Source organism: Manacus candei, unplaced genomic scaffold, assembly GCF_025592945.1.
Source record: "Manacus candei isolate 608988 ecotype Guabito, Panama unplaced genomic scaffold, ASM2559294v1 h1tg000014l, whole genome shotgun sequence".
Lineage (NCBI taxonomy): Eukaryota > Metazoa > Chordata > Aves > Passeriformes > Pipridae > Manacus > Manacus candei.
The window spans coordinates 53251782-53276215 of NW_026138062.1; the positions used below are offsets into that span (position 1 = coordinate 53251782).

Sequence of the window (24434 nt, forward strand, 5' to 3'; positions counted from 1 at the left end):
CAATAAATTCTCAATCCAAGACTCATGTAATTTTTTCTAACTCAGACCTCCCTTCTTGCACTTCCCATACATTCTTCGTGTAAAAACATCATAGTTTCTAATAAGAATTGATTCAACTTCAGGGTGACTCTGTCTTTTAAGTAGAATATTCATAAATTCATCATATATTGTAAGAACAAGAGAAAAAATGCAAATTCCAGGGAACGGTGGCCCATATACACTTAACAAGATAGATACAAGAAAAGTTTAGATTCCTCACAATGCAGACTGTCAATGGTTTTTGTTTTTCTAAACAGTATAAACTAAGAAATCAACTAGTCTCAGAACACTGAAATGACATCTGTATTACACACAATGTGTGGTGCGATGTTAATTGATATTAACATCTAAAAAAAAAGACAGTCTGGACATGCTGCTAGGAGAAAACTGAATGAGTGAAGGAGGACTATACACTGTTTAAATGGTAACAACAAGCACAGGTCCAATTTTGTTATTTTTTATGATGAGTAAATAAATAATTTTGAAGTATTATTATCTATGACTTGGAAGTTCAGCTAAGAATGACAGTTCTGTTGGGAACAGTGCAAATACAGCACAAAGAAACAGGTCTGATCATAAAGAGTTTGCAATCAAAGTAATTTCTTTATTAATATTTTAGTTAAGTAATGAAAACAAAATCTCTAAACAGTCTGTTCTTGGAAAATATTTTGCTGCATTGGTCAGTACTTAGAAAGTATTAACACAGTTATTTTTACAAGGCTTACATTGATGAGGGATGTTTCCACTTGCCATCACCTATTCCACAAACAATCCCCATACAGCCAATATAACAGGTAAAATAAAGATGCTCCCATAATCAAGAACAGTTTGAAGAGTATGTAAAAGGTAGGAGTATTTTGTATTCTTATTGACTTTGGTAAATTTTAGAATATTGGTATAAATTTTCTAATTATGAGAACCTGAAATGGATGTAATTATTAAGTTGATCTTGAGAATGTATTTTAAGCACTTCTCCTGCTACCCCAAAACATATTGCTTCTTAGTCTGTTTTTCCTCCAAATTAAATTAACACCTAAAATCCAATTTTAAGTAGAAAGTAAAATCCTGCAGCAGCTCTACTTGTCTGTTTGGATGGTAAATATTTACAAATGTAGGGATGAGAGAACTTCCAGGAATGAGAGAACCAGGTTCAGGATCCAGAGAAATTCTTGGATTTCTAATTAATCGATCTTCAGAGACTTCTAGAAATCCCCATGACTGTCCCATACTCCACCCTCAACCATATCTTTAACCCTAGAGACTAAAAAAGAAAGTCTTGTTGAAAAAGAAAGAAGAAAGAGAATCTGTTCTCAGCTCCCAATCCCTCTTTCACTAATGGGGATGCTTTAGTCTTTCCCCTTTTTTCTCTTATGAGTTTTTATGATTAAACAAAAACAGAACAGAGAAGGCCTTCAGTACCTTCATTATTACAAAAACAGAACAGAGAAAGCCTTCAATAACCTTCATTATTACAAAAACAGAACAGAGAAGGCCTTCAGTAACCTTAAGTAACATCTTTCAGCCTGGAAACTGTAGTCACTGAGTCTTTCCTAGTACCTGTCTCAATTTATTAGTAAAAGAAGAGAAGAGGATTCTTCCTTCTCTTATAAAGTACATGTGTGGCTTGCATAGTAACCCATAGCATTTTCTTAGGAGTCATTCATTCATGAACAAGTCTTAGAGCTCCAGCTTATTGACCTGTCCATTAAACATGACTGGGAAGCTGCTGGGGTAGACAGGGAAATGCACTGAATAGAAGGACTAGTAATGTAGCAGTCTTTCTGTTTATAGCTCCTCAGAAGTTGCTGTCTGCTAGAGACTGGGTAGTTGCCTTGCTACCTTGGGACTTGTTACACTCCAGAGTTACATCTGGGACAGAGTTCTGAGAGCCTTGGAGGAGACCTTCTTCACTTATAAACTCAGTTTAAAAATTTCCCAACTATCAACTTCTACAGAGAGGATAACAAGAAAAGGAAGGTAAAGGAAGGTCACCCATGTCACCCCAGGGGCCCTGCGAAGATGGTCATACTTTCACGGCCAGGCCTTCCTGTCCCTGGGGTCATATCTCTCTTCCTTTCCCATGCAGATTACCAGATGCGGCATTTGTTGTCCGGGTTCATTGGGGATCCACTGGAACAGCGGAAGACCTTGGAGAAGTCCTGGCTATTGCTGACAGGCCCACAGACACGAAGTGGCAAGGGACTATGCGGATCTGTGTTCAGGGAAAACTGTAGCTTTTCTGGCTCCTGGTGTCCACACATTGCCTGAAAGGAAGTAAAATAGAAAAGTCAGTTTAGGTGAAAGTCCTCATGTCATCAAGACTTAAGGCTCCTCACACCTCTGTACACGTCTGGGGGTGCTATAGTAAACAAGGCAACGTGCATACATGGTTGCCAACAATGTTCAAATCTTTCTTATGACTGTTCTTCCTTTCCTTATACTTCTCTGTCCCAATTTCTCTATCTGACAAGCCATCTGTTCTTTTTCTGTACTGTATAGTCCAGAACACAGGGAATTTAGGCCACCTTGGCTAGGATCATTCAACCTTGGACTCCATCCAAAGTAATGGTAAAGATATTGTCTCAGTGTCTAGTTTCAGCTTCTTAAGTGAAATCAATGAGTGCTCCTCAAGAAAGGAGAGCACTTACACAAAATCCCATTACTACCTGAGAGAGTCTGGGGAGGATTATGTGACTTTACTGGTGTTAAACTGGCAATCCAAGTCTTCCTTCTTGTGATTTCAGTCTTTGATCATTGACAAATGATGCAGTAGCTGCCAGACAACTTCTGACATGCAAATCTTGCCACCTAGACCAAATAATCTCCTTTTCTACACACTGCCCTCACCTAATCTCAATATATGCACAAAACTTTTCCCTTTGCACAATTACAGTGACTTACAAGGACGTGACTTTTCTAAGCACAGAAATCCAATGATCTATCACAAGGAACTCAACAGCACAGCTATGCACAATTGCACAACTTTGCAGAAATCCTTAAAGCAAGTTCCCACAGAAATATCTAACTATGTGTGCATGTCCTTCTAGTTCTTTATCTCTAAATAACATTTGAGACTCTTTTTTTCACTAGCAGTCACTCAAAATGATAAGACATCTAGTTATTCAGCAAGACAGAAAGGCAAATGGAGGAAGGGATGGACTTTTGCAGTAAGATTTCGCTCAACAGCAAAAAAACTACTCAGAAGCTGGCAATGCTTTCCCTGACACAGTTTGTCTGCTATGAGTTAATTTTGGTAGATTTCAGATCTTTGTAAAAGTTCTATCTGCAGACAGGACTTTTGTTAGCTTTGAGATCTGTAACAGGGCCCGTATCTGTGAATTTTAGTTTCTAAATAATATTCTGAATGTCACAGATTTATCGGTCATTCCCAGTTCTGTGAAGAGAGGGAACAGAGACTGAATATCAAGAAAGACAAACTAATAATGGAGAGTGAGAAAGACACAAGACTAGCTTAGAACTCATTACATGAGCAAAACTGAGGTAGAAAAGTTGATCATGTGAAAGTCCAATCTTAAGTAAATCCTTCTCTTCTTTGTGCTTTTTCTGCCAGTTCTTATAGGCCTGTGGAGAGAAAAAATGGGTAATAATAAATACTCCTTCAGACAGTAACCCAAGCTCATGTCTTATGCCAATGAAAGCTATCAATCTAATACATATTTAATAAATTAGCAAGACTGTATCATTCTCCTCACTCTGAGGCTCTCTGCTGCTGGTCATGCCCCTAATAATTCTACTGTGCAAGAATAACAACATAATTCCTTTCCTTCCCATATCAGATACTCCCACACATACTGTCATAAGAGAAGATGTGGTAACTGGACAACATAAAAATGAAAATTATGCTCAAAACAATTCACAAATATTTGAGTGTAAATTAAAAGACTTTTTACCTCCTATCATTCTTCATGCAAGAATGTAAAAGTACCATCTTAGACCTATGGATCTCACAGCACTCCCAGTAATTAAACTGCTGAAGTACTGCATGAGGAAATAAAAAACTCTCTCTAGATTAAAATATTGCTGAAAATATCTTTATGGAGTCATTTTACCACAACACAGAATTCTGTTTCATGTCTCAGCTTACTTCCTCAAGTATAACATACACATAAATAATAGCATGCTTTTGTATGCATAACATAAATGGGGAAGTAAAGATGGTGAAGGGGAGAAGTTGTCTTACATGGAAGTAGTGAGGTTACAAGCAAAGCTTCTTGAGGATCCTCTGGAATAACAGAGGGCATGAAGGGCTCATAGTTCACTGGCACAAGTGTGCAAGAAATATGGAACTGAAGCAGCATACAGGAGAGGGGTACAGCAGAGCAATCCTCTGACATGGCAGTTGAGTTGTGTGGTGAGACTATGAGATTAGAGAAGCAAACTACAATACCTGGTAAGCAATGGTGAGCCCTCCGGTGTCAGCTGTATTCTCCAACAGTGTAAAAGTGCCACTGACATTAAAGCTGTAGCTTTCATACTGTTCAACCAAGCAGTCTATAGATTTTTGTAGTGCACTCCTGTTGCATGTAGGACAGCCCTCAGGCAACACTGTGGGAAAAAAAATCCTAGAAAGTAACGCTATTTACGGCATTTGTCTGTGTTCCTCACATTAATCCCTGGTTCTTCTTAGTAGTCAGTTTGGGCTGGAATGGGGTTTACTTAACTTCATCTACCTTAATGATATATGTATACATTAAAATAGTGACTAGGATTTCATATGGCCTAAGGGAAAGTACCAGTGGGACCTAGAAGAGTAAATAAAGAGCCAGTACCCACCATAACCATAGAACGAGTGGAGAATTTCATGTGCCATGAAGACCCCGATGGCTCCAAAGTTCACAGCACTGAAAAATAAAGATGAAAAGAGCGCTTTTGGAAAGAAAAAGAGGGCAGATGAGCATTCCTTATAGCCACTGAGCACAACCGTGGGCTCAACAGGAGTATTCTACTCTGAGAGCACACAAGCACTTCCTATTTATTGTTGCTCAGATATGTAAAAATGCAAATACCAGTGTAAATTATCCTACAAATGCTTAAAGTTATACTATGGGATTATTTTAAAGTATTTGTAGCTAATGAGCCATCAAAACAATGAAGAATCTGTGAATGAGGTTCTGCTTTTATGAACTGTAATGACATGTATTGTTGTTGAAATATGTCCTTATTTACCCCTGATTTTCACCACAAACAACAACTGTAATGGTAACCACATAAAAGTAGGATGTTTGGAGAAGCAATCTTGTAACAGTTGTCTAGTGAGAAATGATACATAAATTGGCAAGGCAAATTAAAAACATGAAGGTTTGACTTCAATTTCCTTGGTCTTGCATTGGCAATCTTGCTACTAGCAAGAGATTGTACTAGAGACCTCCAGTAGTTTTTTCTAAATGGAATTTCTATGCTTCTATGCCATGAATTTACAAGTAGTCACACAAGGAAGAGTACACTCAAATTGTATTTCCATTATATGAAATTATGGGCTCATTCTTTCTTCCCATGCACTGATTAGCACGGCTGATGCATGAAATTATTGCACTACATCACTGGGAACTCAGTAGGAAGTGACAAGAACAGTTCATCTTCTCTTAGAATTGCTCTTTCAGAAGCTGATAACTTATAATTGTTGCCCAGAGAAGCTGTGGATGTCCCACCCCTGGAAGTGTTCACAGCCAGTCTGAATGGGGTTCTGAGCAACCTGGTTTACTGGAAGGTGTCCCTGCCCATGGCAGGTGGGTTGGAACTAGCTGACCTTCAAGGTCCTTCCAACCCAAACCATTCTATGATACTATAACAATTGTACTGCTTTTATGACCTCTTGTTTTAAAGTTTATCCTCACAGTCATGTGAATTGGCTCTTGCCAGTAAAGTTTAAACTCTGGAGCATCATCTGAGAAAATGCTATTGTGCCAATTCACCAAAAGCTGATCAAGTTTGTCTTATCAGTCTATTTAATAAGGTGACAGTGAGAAAAATATATTTTACTAACACTGAATACAAAAGGAATAAGAAGTTGAGAGTAAGAATATGGTAAGTGCAGCCCACAGCACCAGAAAAAGTATTTCTTTTCTATTATTCTTTTGAGATCCCCTTTTCTTAATACTATAATGAATTCGTTAAATACTGCAAGAACTAGAACATTACCATGGAGAAAATAATTACTTTTAACTGAGACGTGTTTCTTTCAAACTTCAGACTTTCGCCACAGCGTAAGCTTATCTTTCACTGCTATGGTATTAAGAGAAGTATCTATCCATTATCAGCAAAAAAGGACATTGGTTGATATGTTTACGGTCAACTGCTTTAAGTGCTTTTAATATGAGAAAAAATATTGCTTAAGAGATCCATTCTATATGAAGAAAGAACCCAACCAGAGTAGTATGGTCTACAGAAGTGTTCTTGTTGCAGGGAAAGACTCAGAATTAAAAATCTATTTGCTTAATTCTTCTAGACCTTTTCTAGAAAAGGTTTCTAGAAGAAAAAAAAAAAGAAGGAGAACTGGATACATTTGGAAAAGAGTTCTGACAAGAATTTGCTCTGTGAGGCTCCTGTTTTCTCTGGGTTAGGTTTCTATGGCTTGAATTTTAGGAATTCTTGGAATCTTGAAAATGAGAGGCACAGGTGAAATGTCTACTTTACCTACATGAGACTTCTAACTCTTTGCTCTGAAGTAATACACTAGATTCCAGTAATATCCTAGATCTAGTAATACACTAGATCACCTAGATTCTGATTTTGCTCCAGCAGAGTCAATGATCACTCTCTTTCAGAAGTCATAAGACAGTATTCATCTGGCTTCAGAAAAAGCTGGTTTTCCCCTTTTACTGTGTCTTTCTGGGATGCAATAATAAAAAGAAGTTAAAGACAGACTCATTAACTCATTAAGATACTTCCTGGAAGAATGGTGCAGCCCAGGGACTACATTCAGCTTCCACCTTTGCAGCCCCTCTGTACCTGGGAAACTCTATGTGGAAAAAAGGGCTGCGAAACATTCCAGCAGGAAAGACCACCATGTGGTGCCTTATCGAGTAGTATGAATGCACACTCCAGGGATACACATGCCACCTAGAAGTAAAAAAAAAAAAAAAAAAGAAAGAAAGAAATTAGAGAATGTACTAACTTCTTATCTCAAATTTTGTTCCTTTCCTCCAGCAAATGATGAAATTCACATCTAATTCCAGGTGTTCAAAATAAACCTTCACTTGTTTACAGATGGTCAGAGCTAATAGCTTAATTTTCTTACACATGAAGGGATTCTCCCTCACAATTTTCTTATCAACTACCTGTGAAGTCCTGCACAGAATACTCTTCAGGAAGTGTAAGGCCCTAAGCACACTTGACAATGCTGCCTGCCTTCTGAAGCATCCTGTGTCCTGCCAGCATTCACATAATCACAGTGCTCTGCTATTTCCTTTGCTGTGAGGTCCAGGAGAACCAGCTATCCCCCTTACTCAAGAGAGCATGGGCAAAAAAAGTGGGGTGTTTTCAAGAGTCTGGGACTCTCTCCAAAATGGTGGGGTATTTTGGCAGCATGTGCTCAAGCTGAACACAGGATAGGTTATCCAGTTCAAGGCTTTTTAAAGGAGGGTGCAGCAACATTCAGAGCTGGTGAAACCACATTTAGAAGTACTATGCCCAATTCTGCCCACTGCTCCCCACTTGCTCTCCCTCTCCTTCCACAGTAAAAGAGAGATACAGACATACAATTGGTCATGGTCCTGAGTGATCTGCTCTATCTAATCCTGCTTTGACAGGAGAATTTGACTGGGTGATCTCCATAAGTCACTTCCAACCTCAGTTAGTTCACAGCTGTGTAATTCTGTTACATTTTTCAGATCACTTTCTGACTTACTTATTCTGTGGGTGATGCTGAAGGATTTTCAGGTAGGAATTTTCCCTCAGGATCTTCAAGCAGGCCACCACATTGAGGAAAAAGGTGTCTTCATTTATCTCCAGCTGAGGGAAGAGACAGCTAATGTGACTGTCATAGGGCATAAGCAAGGAATGAATTGAACAGTAAAAGAAAAAGAAAAGTTCCACAGGTCAAAAAAGGGTTAATCAAAAGAGAAACCAATGGGATACTTGTAGGTTTTTTCTCTTCAAGTTTTAAAGACCTTCAGTTTAAGATAGGACAGGAATGTTATCTGCAGGCCAAGCAGAACATACCAACAGATCAAAAATTACTTCTATCAGGCCAGCCACTCTAAATAGGAGACAGCATAGACAACAGTATAGAACAAAGGTTCTCTGGGCCCATATATCCCCACAAAATGAACAGTAGGAAATGTGCATTGCTCCAGAGGTCATAACTTCTTTCATAAGCAGACATGATAGCAGTTGGTACTGGTAAACTGCCAAAAACGAGACAGGCATGTTTACATTATATAGCTCACATTCTGGTATTCCAGGTTCACTTTGGCAGTCTGGAGTGTGTGAGCTGGATAGCCAATCTCCACCTGTAGTTTGGAAACCTAAAATAATAATAAACAAATAAACGAACAAAAAGAAACATGATCAATAGGAGGCTTTACATTCTGCAAGTCCTTTTAAATGCTATTTCTAAACAATGTAAGCATGATCTGTGTCAGCCCTTCAAAATGACAGCTACTCTGTTTCTCTTTCTTAACTCTCCAACCTGAGGCCTAATGTTGTTCTACTCTTCTTTTTCTTTATAGCATTGTTTTCTGCCATTCAGCTTTATAGCTTTTAACCTCTCTAGGTGTATAAAACTGAATTGTATCTCAATGCAATTAATTCAAAGTATCCATGGACAAACAAAAACTGAGCCTCTCTATGCCTACACATCAATGTCTGTGCACATGCATGATGGCACTTATAAAACCACTTTCAGTGTTTAGTATGTATAAAACATCTATTTAAGATTGTGTGCCTGTAGAAGCAGGTAGGAATATGTGAAGGTGCAGGCCTCTTCCATTCCTTCTCCAAAGGCTTCAGGGAAAGGAAGGCCTCAGTAACTTCTGCCTTCTGCACACACCGAGATTTTAGCGCTTTGGCGAGTCTGTTCATCCATCCATTCCAACTCATCCAGTCGGTCATAGAGAGCATCTTGGATCTCAGAGAACATCTGCTCAGCCTGCCATGGAGAAAAGACAGAATGGTCACAGCTGCAGAAGAACATTGTTCAGGCTTAGCTACCATCTTCCCCTGCTCCAGCAATTCAACTACAGAATAATTGGGGAAAATTTCCTCTTTTTGTGATGAAAGAGATTTCAGTTTCCACAGTGATTTAGGCTAAAGTTATTTGGCATCCTATTTTCTCCCACACACCTTTTCATCTTGCCTCTCACAAAAACTATGGCTATGCTAACTGCTCCTTTTACTGTAGATACACTCAGAATGTGTTGGCATTGATTTGTTTCTTTACAACTGGTCATATGATTGCTTAATGGCTCTGTAACTGAAAATCTTATTGAAATATATTATATTGGTGATGAATACTGTTAATACTTAACTGTTATTCCACAGAGCACACTGAGATTGCATGTATTTTTAGAGCTGTCATAGCTATTGGTGACACACATATACGACTTTGCTAACAGTTGAGACAAAGGTAATAACTGGTATTTAGCTTTGGCTATTCTAGCAATGACAGCAATGTCTTGTTCTGACATGTCTCACTCCCAAAAAAGGAGGGAAAGTGCATAAGCACAGGAATATGTAAAAAGGTATAAAACCTACACATGATTTTGCTGCCTTGATGTGGTCATAAGTTGGCATGTCAAAAAAAGAAAGGTGAAGCTGCACTCTGCTTGGAGGGTAAGATGATGAATACCTACAAGTTTCTTGGTCTGCTGAGGAAAAATTTCTTGCACAATCATCTTCCCTAGAACTGGCTCAAAGAAAGAGCTGGTATCAGTCAAGCACTTCCTCCAGCGCTCAGCTGGGATCTGTAAGAACAGAGAAAGAAATAGACACATGAGAGTGAGGACAAATAAATATGAAGTCAGCAAAAAGATATGTAGATGTGCAATCAGTAGCATACACATTGCTGTCTAAAAACGACAGCAGTGAATAAGTAATGTAGTTCTATTTAAGCTATCTCAGAAAGATTTAATCAATTAAAACACCGATTTCCTTATGATTTACTCCACTTATTTTCACTCAAGATGAAGATTCATAAGCTAGCTGAGAAAAATACATAGAAGAAAGGTGATCATCTATATTTTGTTCACTAGTCCATGACACAGTGCACTCAGCTTCTGTAAAGTTTCGTGTATCATGTCTGCTCACATATTTCCTTGAGAAAAAGAAAGAAATTAATGGCCTAGTGAGAGTAGATTTCCCCCCCAAAACTAAGAAACTCCATATAGACAAGGCATCAAGAGAACATTCAGAAGACACGATCTATGGCATTCAGCTGCTAGGGAGGCTGAAGAAAGTGATTAAAGACTAACTCACCATTCTAGATCCCATTTTTCCATAAAGAATCTTATATAGGTCCAGGCGTACATCTTGGAATCGACTATCAAGGGCTGGGGAGAGATTCCCAACCAAACAAACAATCATATAAATGTGAAGGACCCTGTAGGAAAATGACATTTAAAAAGGAAGAAGGTTGAAGGCTAGTCACTCTAAACTCAGAGGTGAGGCAAGAGTCAAAGGAGTACCTTGAGGCAGAGGAACCCTAGGAACCTGAACAATGACAACAAAGCACTCTGAATAGGCTACACCTGGGGTTATCAAAGGAGGATGATTTGACATGAGTCAACCAAAGAAACTCCCCAGAACATCATTGAGACTCAAGGGGTAATTGCCTGTGGGGGCACAGGATTCTTTATGGGAAGTAAGAGAAAGATAATTTTCAGGACTAGGTGAAACTTATTAAAGAATATTTTGAGAGGTCTGTGGGATTCTGTGAGACTTTATTACGGCATGTTTATGGGAAGGACCAAAGGCAGGGAAATGGAAAGATCGTGGTGGATTGGGAGAACATACATGGGAAAATGGAGAGGAAAGGTGGTAAGAGAGAATGGTTGAATGTAAATTTGTGGCTTACTAGGGTATCTATCTGACTGAGCCCTGCACATTGTCACTAGGATACACCCTATTTTATTAAATACTATTCTTAACTAACATTCTATTTGTTGTGTTTGGGGATGGATCTGAATACTGGAGAGAGTTGGCTAAGAGTTGGCTGTGGGAGGGACTTTTGTTTGAGCTAGTTGCTGGAAAGAGAAGTCTGAGAGTTGGCTATCGGAGATACTAGTGGTTTGGACCGGGTACTGGAGAGATCTGCTTGTATATATGTGTTTTTAACAGGAAGAGACCAGAGTAACTGTAACCAAAGTAGGGCTGTAAGACTTAGGGGCTCATATCCAGGTAATAAACACAAGTGCCAGCAGCTATGGACACCAGGGAATCTAGGGTTAGCTTCTGGACAGATTGAATATCTAAGACCAGCTACTGGAGTGATCCGTATTTTGTGTGTGCAAATATGTATTTCGCTAGTATAGACCAGTCCTGATTAGCTGGAGCTGGGGAATAGGATCAGGCTGTCTGAGCTGTTCATGTTTATATTAGTGCTACAGCAAAGGTGCTGTGTTCCATCTCTATTGATCACACTCGCACATACACAGACACACATACATATATATATGATATATTTTTATATATGTGTTCATATATGGTGCATGCATATGCAAGCCTATTGGGAATATATGCTAAGCCTTAGTATTGGCCAGATCTGTGGATATAGAGCCACAGTAGCCTTGCAATTGTTATACTACTGGATTCAGCAGCCTCTGACACAGACCTATTTAATTCATGGTATCTGAAGTAAATATTTCTTGGGGCATGAACAACTACAGCCACAGATATGGACTACTCCTACCTTCCCTTGTGCCATTTTTCGATGAGTTGTGACATGCCTCTTAAGTAATCCATGTCATGCACTGCAATTGGCTGAGAGAGGTTCATTGGCATGGGATGGAAGACAGCCTGGAGACATGACAGCCAGTCAATAGCAGGTGCATTTTCCTGGAAGTAAAACAAAGCTTACATACTGAAGTATGGATCTAAATTGACTCACAAGAAATAATAGGGAAATAGGATAATCTCACTAATAGTGTTAAGAGATACTTTCAACAAGTCCAGTTGTTTTTATGATGTGTATATTGATCGTAGTAGAAAAGGAAATTAGCACAGGAGAGGGGAGAGAATTTTGGGCCTGAAAAAATCCAACTGCTGTCAGTTAAAGATCATAAGTTTATAAGTTATTTCAAGCTCAACAGGCTCCCCAAGTCTAAGTTGCAAGACAATGGCATCCAAAGAGAGTATCTCCTTTGTCTTTTGATCTGGATCTTCACAATTTGAATGTCACATGTAATCATGTTACTTAAGTTCTAAGGCATAGATACCTGTAGCTCCCTAATGGTGGTGCGAAAGAACAGCATCCCGCTCTCCTGTCTTTTCTTCAGTGGGGTGACAACTTGCTGGAGGTTAGAGATGAAGGCCAAGGTAGGGGAAAAGGAATCAGGGGGACCATCCTGTGTCCCTCCAAGTAGGACCCCCAGTTTCCTCAAATATGAAAGATACACGCGGAGAACCTGCAACACAGACTGTATGATCAGTGGGAGGAACATGACTGAAAATTAATAACCCCATTCATCCATCCATCCATCCATCCAACCATCCAACCATCCATCTTCACCATATAAACTTCAATCTTTCAAAACTTCTGCAGACCCGCCCCTAAAACTGTCTTCTCACTGCAACATTCACATGTGGAGTACAGTTTCTCAGGTGCAGTTCCTTTCTCAGTGAAGAACACTGAAATCCCCAAAGATTATTTTTGTCACAGACTACAATTACTTTAAATACTAGAATAATTTTAGAGGTACGGGCCTGCCACCTCTGGAAAGAAATGTAGTGATATAATGAGCCAATATTTTTGATTGAGAGAAAATGTCAGCTTCTAGTTTCAATCTTTATGAGGTATCAAAGGAATGCTTGTGACAGGTAGACAGGTTTAGTTTTCTTTGAGGACTCTTCTGAAAGACTCAGACTGAGAAACTGAAAACAATTCAGTGTTTACGAAGTTCAGAAAAATGTCAAATTAATTTTGTTACAATAACTCTCAGGGTCAAAGAGCTTGTTTCCCCAACTTATGTTTGAACATTTTAAAATAACTATAAAAATGCTAGCTACCTCTGCCCCCAGTACACAGATTTTGTTATAAAGCTTTACTTTGGACAAAGAGATTTTCTAAAAACATTCATTCAAGGTGAAACGCAAAGGGAAGGCCATGTTCATATTACTTGGCAAATATAAACTACAATTTTAGCATTCTGTTTCTATATAAGAAGTTTTAAATCTGGCATCTAAAATGGGTTACATTTTACAAACTATCCTTTCGGAAAAGTAGAGTTCTGTAAAGAATTCCTTCTGGAGTCATTTTCAGAGGTGACTGACCGTAACCCATGGAAATAGACCACTCTGAACCAGGAGGCAATTCAAGGAGATCCCTTTACCAAATAGCCATTTTTACCTTGCTTCAGCCTCTGATATGTTACCTCAAGATAATTTTTTTCTTTGAATTCACTCTCAGGTGGCAACTCAAACTCAGGATGGTCAATCTGCAAAAAGGAGTAAAGGAAAAACATCTCACTATTTCCAGAAACCCTGGAAATGTGAGAATATGCTCTGCAGGCTTTGGTAATTTTTGTATTATGGAATTTGAAATGTTAATAAATTTCTTTTATAACATATTTACGTGATAAAATCAAGAGTTTTACTGAAATTTAGGAAAACTTTCCTCAGAGAAGAATATAGGCTTAACTTGACCAAGCCTTGGTCTGACTCTTTACTCATAGTGCTTCCTGGTAGTGCTCTTTCTTTAGCACACTCACCTGAATAATATTGGTTTTGGGGTCAGAAGGAATAGGTCCCACGTGGACTCTGAAAAAGGGAAAGGTGTTGTATCTGCCCATAAGAATCTGGAGAGTTTCATTAAAATCTTTTGTTTCCTCCACATCTGTGATACTCCATCCACCAACCTAGAGAGGGAGGGAGACAGCAAGGCTGCAGGTGAGAAAAACTTGCTTGATCCATATTTACAAAATTTTTTTCACACCTATGAGCTTAGTCATTATGACAACTGTGAAGCAACAAAGCAAATAGCAACAGGGGAACTTGTGAAGAGCTCTGATGGCTTTAAAATGACCTGACACTTTCCCTCAAGCAAAGCAATGAACTGAATATGACACAAGGAAAAGGAATTATAATTATCAGCAGAGCAAGGTGTGCAGGAAAAATAAGCTAGATAAGCAGGAGAGAGGAAAGACATCTCATTTTTCTAAAGGCATCCAACCACCAGAACAACCAGGAATCAGGGCTCGCAGGTCCCACTTCCCTGGCAATCGGATTCACAGGTGGGCCTGTAGTTCTTTCTGCTGGAAAGTTCTGCACCCTCCTTGGAGATAAGACATAAATGTTCTTTTGGTGGCAGGAAGATGTATAACCCTCCATGGCACTAAGAGGAGTCTTCCAGAATGGAAAGAGAAAAATTTTATTCTTTAAACAAGCTCCCTTTGAAGCCTGGACCACTGGATGGCCATCAGATTTTAGACACAAAAATTTTAGCTGTTTGCAAGATGTTCCCTGGCCTGTAAGTCAGATACTATTGAAACTAAGCTGAGATTAAACACAATCCCTCTTTGTAGTCTTTGGTTTTTGACCATCCTTAAGTAATGTACAGGGTTATGAGGAAAGATTCAGATGATTTTCTGATGTCAGAAAATCAGATATTGAAACTGCATTTAAAGCTAGAAGATTTATCACTTGGAAGTTGTGTTGTGAACCATGAGTTTATTTCAGGGCCAGATGCTAGAAAAATTACATCCTGTAGGACCATATGATCCTAACTGCACACTTTCCTTCTTGAAGGAATTATCTTCTGAAAGGAGAGGAAATAGCACTAATATTCACCTGATTTAGGAGGTCCTTCAATGGTTGAGCTCCTTGAGATTCTATCTGTTCGATATTCATGCAGGAACGATAGAATTGCATTGCTTTCTCCTGGGCTGAGCCTCTTATCCCAAACTGTGGACTCTCTGAGAAAAAAAAAAAAAAGATTAAAAATTAAAAAAGTGGTTTAAAAAAGAAGTTGGTACAGTGTTAAAGCAGAGAACAGTTGTAAGAAAATACTACGCTTTGATTCAGAACATTTCAATAAATACATCCACATTTCCCACAGCGATTCAAAGCAAGGGGCCTTCTGGTGTCACAGCTCTTCCTGAGGCCAAATATGTGACATTCCTTGCATGGAAACAGGAGCACAGCAGGAAGATGGTGCATATCTAAGTCCATATCTGTCCCACATGGAGACAGGCCACATCACTAGAGTGCACATTCAGACAAGCACAGCAACAAGTGCTTACTTTTACAAGACAACGAGAAAATAGTTTGAGTTGTTGTCAGAATTTTAAAATTTGACTTTGTTACATTTGGCAAGGGTAATTAAAATGTTTAAAATGCAGCTATTGTAATATGATATGCTCAAAAATAAATCTGTACCTGTAATGATAGAAGAACGAAGAGATAGGACTCAGTCCCTGTTAGAAATGATTGTGCTCTCAGTTACTAGTACTCTCAGCTCTAACTGAGGCAGTTGCTGAAGGTAACACACCAATCATCTGTCCCTACCTAAAAGCCTTTTCAGGATCAACAGATTTTCTTCCAACAACACATCAAATACATTTAGTGATTCTTCTGTGGTTCTGCTTGAGTGTTTGCCTTTCCAGTTGCCACAGGCATATTTGTAGAAATCCTCACAGGGCTCTACAGTGTCATTCCTAGAATTCAGGAGTCTTTCCAACAGAGCAAGACCTGGCTTGACATCACAGGATCCTGGAGAAGAAAGTAAATAGGAGAGAACTGAGCAGTAACAGTGGAGAGTGAGAACAACTCCAAACAAACAAACAAATAAACCAAAAACAGAAACAAAAAAACTAAAAAACCAAACCAAACAAACAAACAAACAATTCTCTGTGGGACATTTCCTCTAAAAGATTTATTTTTGGTACAAACTCCTTTCCATGCAAAGTGTTAAATTCCTTGTAAGTTTTTGCTGAATATGGAGTGAAATGTCTTCTGTCTTTTACTTCCCAGGAGGATTGTCTTTGCACTTTATAAGGGAGATTCTTCAAATAAAGGGCAAGTAATCAGTCCAGAGGTGGTGTTCTCTCTTTGTACTACCTAGGTAGTCACAGTTAGGGTTATTCTGCCTTCTCAGTGTCTTTTCTCTGAACTAGCCAAATTTGGCCTAACAATAAACAAGAAGCAACTGATAGTGTCAACACATGATGGAAAAGAAAGACATAGCACAGCAATAGTAAGATCGTAAGATTAAAACATGGTTTGTTCAAGTACGGGAAACATACCTCAGCAATGACATTTTTTAAAAGAGGACAAAAACTTTCTATAATCTTACTTTGATTTGTGACTCCCTTTATCTAAACTGCTGCAAATCACTGGGTATTTGTTCTCATTTTGGTTCAGTGTCTTGTATCGACATCAGATGAGATCAATTATTTACTGAAACAAGCCACCTGTAAATTAAAGTGAGACTTCCCATACTATGGTTTCAACAGTTGACATGGGAAAAGGTTGGTAGAGTGGAAATAGACAAGATCTAAACTAACAGTTTTTTCTTGGTCTATGTAGTGAATGGCCTCCAACACATAACAAGAGCTAAAGAAAAATGTCAGGTAGATGAATAGAAAAAAGCTAGGTAAAAGGTCAAAAATGCTTATTTTGGAGTGTCTGCATCCACCAATATAAATGCATCTTCAGTATTGAGCATTCTATATGCTCAGATATTGCCATGAACCATTCTCTAGATAGTTCTTTAGCAAATTTGATAGGCAAATTAATATTTCTGCTCTAAGCTCACAGCTTCTCCATTAGCAAAAGACTATGACTTTCCCTTTTACACTGTGACTGCACTGATCTATCCTAGAAAATCAGGACTAGACTTAAGCCAGAGATGGAAAGGTGGAGGAGGAGCTCCAAATATCAGATTCTGTTCACTTTCCTGGAAGTGACTACAGACAGAACATGTTGATGAGATGCAAAGCAATATAATGATGCTCTCTCTGAAAACTGGGCTCAGGCATATCGAATAGCAGGCAGAGGAGGAGGACAGATGTGGAGGATCTCTCCCCAAAGAAGAGGTAGGAAAATGTAACTTTTTTACAAAAGGTGTTATGGTTCCCAGAGATTCTGAAAGTCTGGTTCTTAACGTTGATGCTAAGCTTAGTACACAATGGAGGCAGACTGGAGAGAAAGGGATCTTACAAATGGGGTGGATGAGGAAGAAAGGGAAAGGATATCATACCTAGAGCACAAGTCATCACGATGTAGGTGATAAGCAGTGTAAAGCCAAGGACAGTACTGAGAATAAGTGTACACAGAAGTAGGCTTTTCCCCTGAAGGCATCGTTCTGTCTTTGCACCTGTTCTCAGCTCCTCGTCACAGGTCTGAAGAGACAGAAAAAATGAAGAAAGAAAAATTTATATTAAAGTTAGCACTGATAATATACTCCATCTATTAATCATGGATTAGTGCCAGAACACCAATAGTCATCCAACTCATCTAAGTGTCTGTACTCCCAGGGGCTTTCTCCCTTTCTTTGTTTCCCTGTCTTTTCAAGCTACAGCTGTTGCACTGAGCTACTAATTATATATTGAAAATGCATCTTGCTATGAGGAGGCTTGTCCCTCCATAGTTCACTCTGGTTTGTGGAACCCCTTTGCATATACCTCCTGAAGATATCAAAGCCTTTTCGAGTCCATTTAAAGCTAATGATGTGATGTCTAGAACTGATGGTTCTTTATTCTGTTACAGTCTGGCAACCTGAGCACTAATTCCAGATCTCTCCTCAAGAAACAAGTACTGCATCCTAAGCCCTCTAGCCTGGTTCAAGTGAGAGAAAAGATTTGCTCTATTCTATAACCTCCAGTAAGCTGTAAGTCACTGAGAAAATCTTATATACAAACATGTTTTATCTCACATAAATTTAGTTGTGTTCATAATGTAGGTGTGTCTTTTTAGTCAATAGAGAAGGCTAAGCACCTTATGAGTACACCTTCTATTTTGGATATCTGTCTTAGGATGAGATGAAGCATCCTCCAGAGTTACCTTTCTTTTTCTCTCTTGACTGCAAAGGAAGGCACATGATTACCTAACATCTACCTGGATAGTTAGATAAGATGACATTTACTCTGTGTGTTCACTCCTGCATACTTTAATGTACCTAAGACTGGAGAAAAGCACTTTACAAAAGAACAGACATGAGAATGCATACTGGTAATATAAGGAAAGGGAAAAAACTGAATAAAATGAAAGGTAGGATGACTGAATAAGAATAAACATTAAGAAAAGGGAGGTAGGAGGCAGAAGGGGGAAAACCCCAGAAGATAATGGAAAACCCTGGATATAGCAAGCAAGGAGTAAATCTTATAGCTGTGAAAGCTGATCAAAGAGTTACTTGGAGAGTCCTGCATGCCAGTGTCAGGGCCTGGCTGGTGTTGTCCCCACAGGCTCAAGCTTAGCACCCTGTTGAAGGCTGGTTCTCTGATAAAAGAAAGCTATTTGAGAAACCTTGTCAAGCCTTGCAACTCTTTGAGGAAAAGTGAGAATCTGCCTCAGTGGACATGTCAAATTTTTCACTTGGTAGCTTTTTTTTGCAGCTCTCATGCGTGATCTCCATCTGAGCTATGCTGCAGTGGCAGCCATGTCTTCATCTGGACATGCATCCCAGTGATCTGGATCCTGATCTTAATCTATAGACTTGATTCTGCAGGTTTGAGCTTGGACCTGCCTGTCAATCTACATTCTTGATTGACCCTGCCTACTGTCACCAGACCTGCATATACCCTGCATTTCCATCCTGGGTGGGGAGAGCTCCCCTTGCTGACCAAGTCTTTGCTTCTTGTTTTCTTTGTCATGATTCTTAAGTCCCAGACTTCCATCCCTTTTCTGACCTTGCTGCTCCCTTACATGCAGTACATACCCCTTCACTGAAGGAAACATTAAGGAAATGAATGAGTCTGCTGTTAATCATCCAGACTAATATACTATGTACAATTCCTGCACAAAAACATTAACAGAACAAAAAACACAAAAACCAGTAGGAAAAGAGACCTCATTATTTCATATCTTTCAAACATGCATTTTATTCAATTAATTCAGAAGCCTTTCAAAAGCTTACTTGACTCCTGGAAATTGCTAACAAGGGTTAAGTGCCTAACTGCTTTTCTCCTTTAAAATCCTATTATCCTGACTTCTTTAGGCAGGATGCTGAATAACTAAATGGAAAGCATGTACATACAAGTGAATCCTGGCATTAGAAGGTGCTAGATACAGGACATGATCATACTGGCACTGTACGAAATATAAAGGAGGACATCGAAATTCCTTTCATAAGTCCCTGTAGCAAAACGCTTCAGGTTTTACTCCTACAGTAAGAGAGTAAGTATCACAATTTAACAGTATGGTAGGGATGTGAGTGAAAGAAAATTAGCTTAGCTAATTTTGAGAAGAAAAACTATTCTTCAACATGCAAGCCCCCAGCTTTCACCATTTAGGAGGGAGTGAATGATTCACATTCACAATTATTTTGAATGCTCTGTTGCAATAGATTTCTTGTTTTTCACATTAAAAATCTGGTTTGTTCCTACTATGAAATATTTATACTTTTGCAATACTTTGGTTTGATGTTATCAGAGGACATCTGTCTCTCTCTTTTGAGTAATAAGTGGCATGGCTGTAGAGACACTAAGAAGAAATTGGTGTTTCAAGACTGTCAGTGCAATTTCTTATGATCTTCTGGTTAAGAGTAGGTCTATATCAAGCCTATACATTATGTTTCTTTTGAAATGCACAATACATCAAATAATAGATTTTAAAAATCTGTAAGAAAAACAGGACTGTCCCCCTCAAGTCTCCAATGTGAAACAACTGTCTTGCTAAGAACAATATGCCTCAAAATAACAGCATACCAAAAAGAAGTGACAGGGGAAGTGGCTATGTACCTCCACTTAGAAACTGGATTATGGTCTGCGCTATACAAACTATAAGGATAAAAATTTTCTTCAAACACTTCCCTTCCATAAGGAATGTCTTTCTAATCTTGCCTCTGTAACTAGGTCTGGATTTGAGAGATTTTATGTGGACCTACATAAACAGAGATAAAAGAGGAGGGCAATCATACTTAGTTGTCCTTTCTATCTTTTTCATGACAACAGCTTAAACAAATCTAGACAGACAAATGCCCACTCTTTCAATACTCCTACACAGATACTGACCTGGGCAAAATCCCTATCAGACTCTTTATCTAGAACAAACTTCACTTTTGTGCCTCGACGGACTAAGTGGTTCATAGGTACTGAAATACAGAACCCTTCCTAAGTCAATGATTTTTGGGCAAGGGAATGTGGATTGAACTAGGTGGAACCAGAGTTGAGATATAAAAACTTCCAGGGCACAGGATACAGGAATACTACATAGCTTGCAGGAAGCAGCAGCACTGTATTTTGAGGCTTGGTTGCCTCATCCAGAATGCTCCATATAAGGATGCAAGTGAATGGTTTGAACAAGCCTGGGGAAAAGGACTTCAAACTCTGACAGAGCTTTTCCTTATAGGTCTCACTTAGGAGTGAGAAAAATAATCAGTATTTGCATAAAGTTCCAGATGAATGCAATTTCCAGTACAGTTTCAGTTCTTTCATGCTTTTAAGAATGTGCAAGTGTTCAAATTCAAATGGCTCCACTGTAGCTAAGTGAGAACAAATGCCTGTAAAATCACTAAAAGAAGACTTCTAATTGTCATCAATTATAAAATGTATTATTTTGAATTAAGATACTATATTAACCATCTGATTCAAACGTGAGCATGACTTAGACTAGCAGAATCATAACAGGTACAGTCACTAAAGCAAGAACTGTTTGATACACCTATATCAGCCAAAGAATTTGATTTTCCTGCAGCATCTCCTTCCTTCTGTTCGTGAGTCATTCCTGAATTTTGAAGGGAGGTTGAAGTTCCTCTGCATAATTCTTCCTCACCTTTCATTTTCACAGAGTTCAGTGCTTTGCAGAAAAAGAAGCATCTAGCTTTCACAAAAATAAAGTAAATAAAAAGAAAGAGATCAAAGGCAGAGAGAATTGGAGTTATTTTTCATAACTATTTACCAAATAATTTAGAGGTTTTATTTTTCAGCCTGTAGGTTATTCAAGAATTACTGACTTTGGCTGTTACCCAAATTGCATTTATCACATTACTCATGTGGATGACATATTTTCAGACTAATGCCTCCATACTCACCAAAAACTTCATTTTCTTAAATTTATCTTTTGTCAGCAATTCATGTAAGCACAATAAATTGAGCCCATTAAATGCCATTTGAGAAATATTTTAGGCTGTGTTCAAAAGAGAGTATCTGCTAATGTGAAATACGAAACAGAAAGGTTGCTGAATTATATTCTGGACTACTAAAATTTTAAAGCATAACCATGGCCAATAACTAAAATGATAACTGTTGTCTGATCTTTATCACACAGAAATATGGAAATGAATATACAAAACAATAATTTCTGCAAATTCTTCAGCTAGAAAAATGCGGACAAGATAAAGTTATCTTTTGAATTACAGCCAGAGTCACACTGAACAGCTCTCATTGTTACAAAACATAGGTATTTTTTAGTTTGAATTATTTAGTCACATAGAACACTTTACATATCTCTGTTGTCCTTGAATGTTTCCTATATTTTAGCAATGCTGACCTAACAGTTCACTTCAGTGCAATTTGTCTGTAAATATGAAAATAAGACTTTATTAGCCATTTATATAAGACATCAAATCAGAAAAGTTAAGACATCAAATCAGAAAATTACACCACGCTATATGGGAAGCAATTAGCCTTATCATGTCATTCTCACATTCCAAAAAGTATGCCATGTTTATACACAATTATTTGGGGGTGGGGGAAATTGTATGTTTCTGGGTAAGTACTTTCTTATAATTTTGTGTTGAAAAAATGGAGATACAATAAAAGAGGCCATTATTATTATTACTACTACTCCTATTATTATTACTACTTATCGGTCGGTGCTTCAAACAGTTTGGAAAACAGTATCAGGATGGCCATTAGGACGACTAACAGGAAGGGCAAGAACCCCTAAATCATTGCACCATATCCCACATCGTCAATCCCGAGACCCGGACAAGCCCTTTCTGGATACAAACTGTCAAAAACTCAACTACCCCAAGTTCCCTAAGGTAATAAGCAGTGTAGGTGTGATAGGGATAGGAAAAGAGAGGTGTGAGACAAAGGTACCTCAGCAGACTGCAAGACAGACCCATTTCCTTACCTCAGGAGGAGTGCTCATCCTTGTCACTGAGCAGGCTTTGCTCCCGCGGTTACCACAGTTGTCAGCTCTGTTTACTTGTTTGCTATCAGTCTTCCATGCCCAGACACACTGCTAAGTTCAGAGACAATCTCTTCTTCCCAGCTTGGCTGTTTGCTGTGGGGAGGAGAAGAGAGAGGAAAAGCTCTGAGAAAAACGCCCTAAAGAAAATGGGTGGGAGGGAAATGGATATGTTACTACAACTCTCCACCCACCTTCTAAACACCTCTCTTCTCATAAAAAGTACTTTTTGTTCCCTTCTGCGTCTCCCTGTGACCCACCCGTCTTTCTGTCTCTTGGAGCTCCACTGAAATCTTTTTGAACACGAGTATGTGATTCTCTATCTCCCTCAGCCTCTACTCAGCTATTTGATGTTTCTTTTCTCTTCAGCAGCCTCGCTATCCTGCCCACCCAACATGCCTGTTTTGGTCTGATATTCTCACTGCCACTAGCCTGTTTCAACCTGCTGCTTCTCTGGGGCCCGGAGGCCTCTGCCTATTGCAAGATAGTGTGGGCTAAGCATCCTAGTGCTCCTCCTCCCACAAAGGAAAGGTCACGGTGCTGACTTACTTCTTGCTTTCTTTCATCTGCACCATAGTGTCCATTCAAGGGGTCAACACATCTGACTTTTTCTTTCTCATTAAGAGTCATTTAAAAAAATCATTCATTATTGATTCTATTTACAGTTGTTCATTACTTCTCAGGTGATGGCCAGCCTGTGCGTCTTTGCTTACTTAAAGATGCATATTGGGAAGATCTGAGAGGATGGTTTCTCTGCTTTGAAGACTGGGAACCAGGATCACTTCTCTGAGACATTAAAAACTGAGTAGTTGATATTGGGAGATGAGCCCTTCTCAAGTGGTGGCTGGGAGCTGAGACAGATGGTGGGGACCAGTTTGGTGACAGCTTCCAAAGTGACTGAAACAAGCAGAATACCAGGATGGAACTGTTTGCCTCCCAATGATGCTAGTCTTTCAGGGAAATATGATGTCTAGGTTCACTAGTCTGAAGATAATTAGGTATCTGTACAGTAGTTCAGATTCCATCAGTTCCATCAACCTGATTATTTCCCTAATACTGTAGTGCTTCCATAATTATTAACATTCTACTATCACAACAGACTTCTTATATGGCTGAAACCAGTTACTTACTCCCAGTTCTTTTTACCGTTCAGGTCACTGGTAGTTATATATGTCTGCATTTGTCAAACATCTCTAAATACTGCCAAAAAATGGCCTTGCATAGTGCAAAAAAGGTCTTTGCTGACCTTTCTTTCCTTGCAGTGTGTCACTTCCCTTCAGCTTAACATCAGAATCCAATTTGCAAATACTTGCATAAATGATTGAGATTTGACTTAGTGGAAATAACAAGACACTCTTTTGTTGGATCCCAAGCTTTATGTAAAGAAGTAAATTTTGCTTCTATTTTCTCTACTGAACACTATCTAGGCTTTTAAATTTAGCTGGGCAAGGAATTTATTGCCATTTTAGATTGTAAAATGTTTTTGATAATTTTGAACACAATGCAATTAAAATTAAAGCAAGTAACAAAACCTTGACTGAAGTATTCACTTTTAAATTGAGAAGATCAAAAAAGCCTTTGGTCAATATGCTGAGGGGATATGATTGGAGTTAACATGGTTTTGTATACCAGTATCTTTTAAACAGGTATTCTTATCTCCTCTTGTAAATGTAATTTTACCACATAATTGGACAAAATACTACATTGACATTGCCACACCACATGGATTGTCACATACACACTACCTAGAAATTCTTTGAATGTGTATATATGGATGATTTTTTCCAGACCTTGTAAACTAATCAGGACATATCTTGAAAAGTAGATGGATCACTACTTCATTATAAGTGTTCATGGGATGTTTCAGGAAATTAAATGCACTTTTCTCTCTCAGTGAAGAGCATTGCTCTTTGAATTAGTACTTGTTTCAG

At 38.7% G+C, this 24434-nt stretch overlaps 1 protein-coding gene across 1 annotated transcript; it reads right to left on the reverse strand.

The window, feature by feature from the left end:
* Positions 1-622: 622 nt before the first annotated feature.
* On the reverse strand, positions 623-22932 carry KEL (Kell metallo-endopeptidase (Kell blood group)). The gene is made up of 19 exons (XM_051780737.1): positions 22698-22932; positions 22447-22599; positions 17411-17552; positions 15718-15921; positions 15001-15125; positions 13923-14069; positions 13587-13649; positions 12432-12620; positions 11906-12051; positions 10474-10597; positions 9852-9962; positions 9050-9148; positions 8448-8525; positions 7907-8010; positions 7009-7119; positions 4834-4901; positions 4448-4605; positions 3526-3621; positions 623-2303 (listed from the first exon to the last, which is right to left on the reverse strand). The coding sequence occupies exons 2-19, from the start codon at positions 22462-22464 to the stop codon at positions 2127-2129; spliced, it is 2160 nt and encodes a 719-aa protein (XP_051636697.1). The 5' UTR covers positions 22465-22599; positions 22698-22932; the 3' UTR covers positions 623-2126.
* Positions 22933-24434: the final 1502 nt, after the last annotated feature.

Coding starts and splice junctions, on each gene's coding strand:
- KEL (XM_051780737.1), bottom strand. Junction 13,650..13,922: donor CCAAAACCAATATTATTCAG/GTGAGTGTGCTA, acceptor TCCTTTTTGCAG/ATTGACCATCCTGAGTTTGA. Junction 4,902..7,008: donor TTCCACATAGAGTTTCCCAG/GTACAGAGGGGC, acceptor TTTATTTTTCAG/TGCTGTGAACTTTGGAGCCA.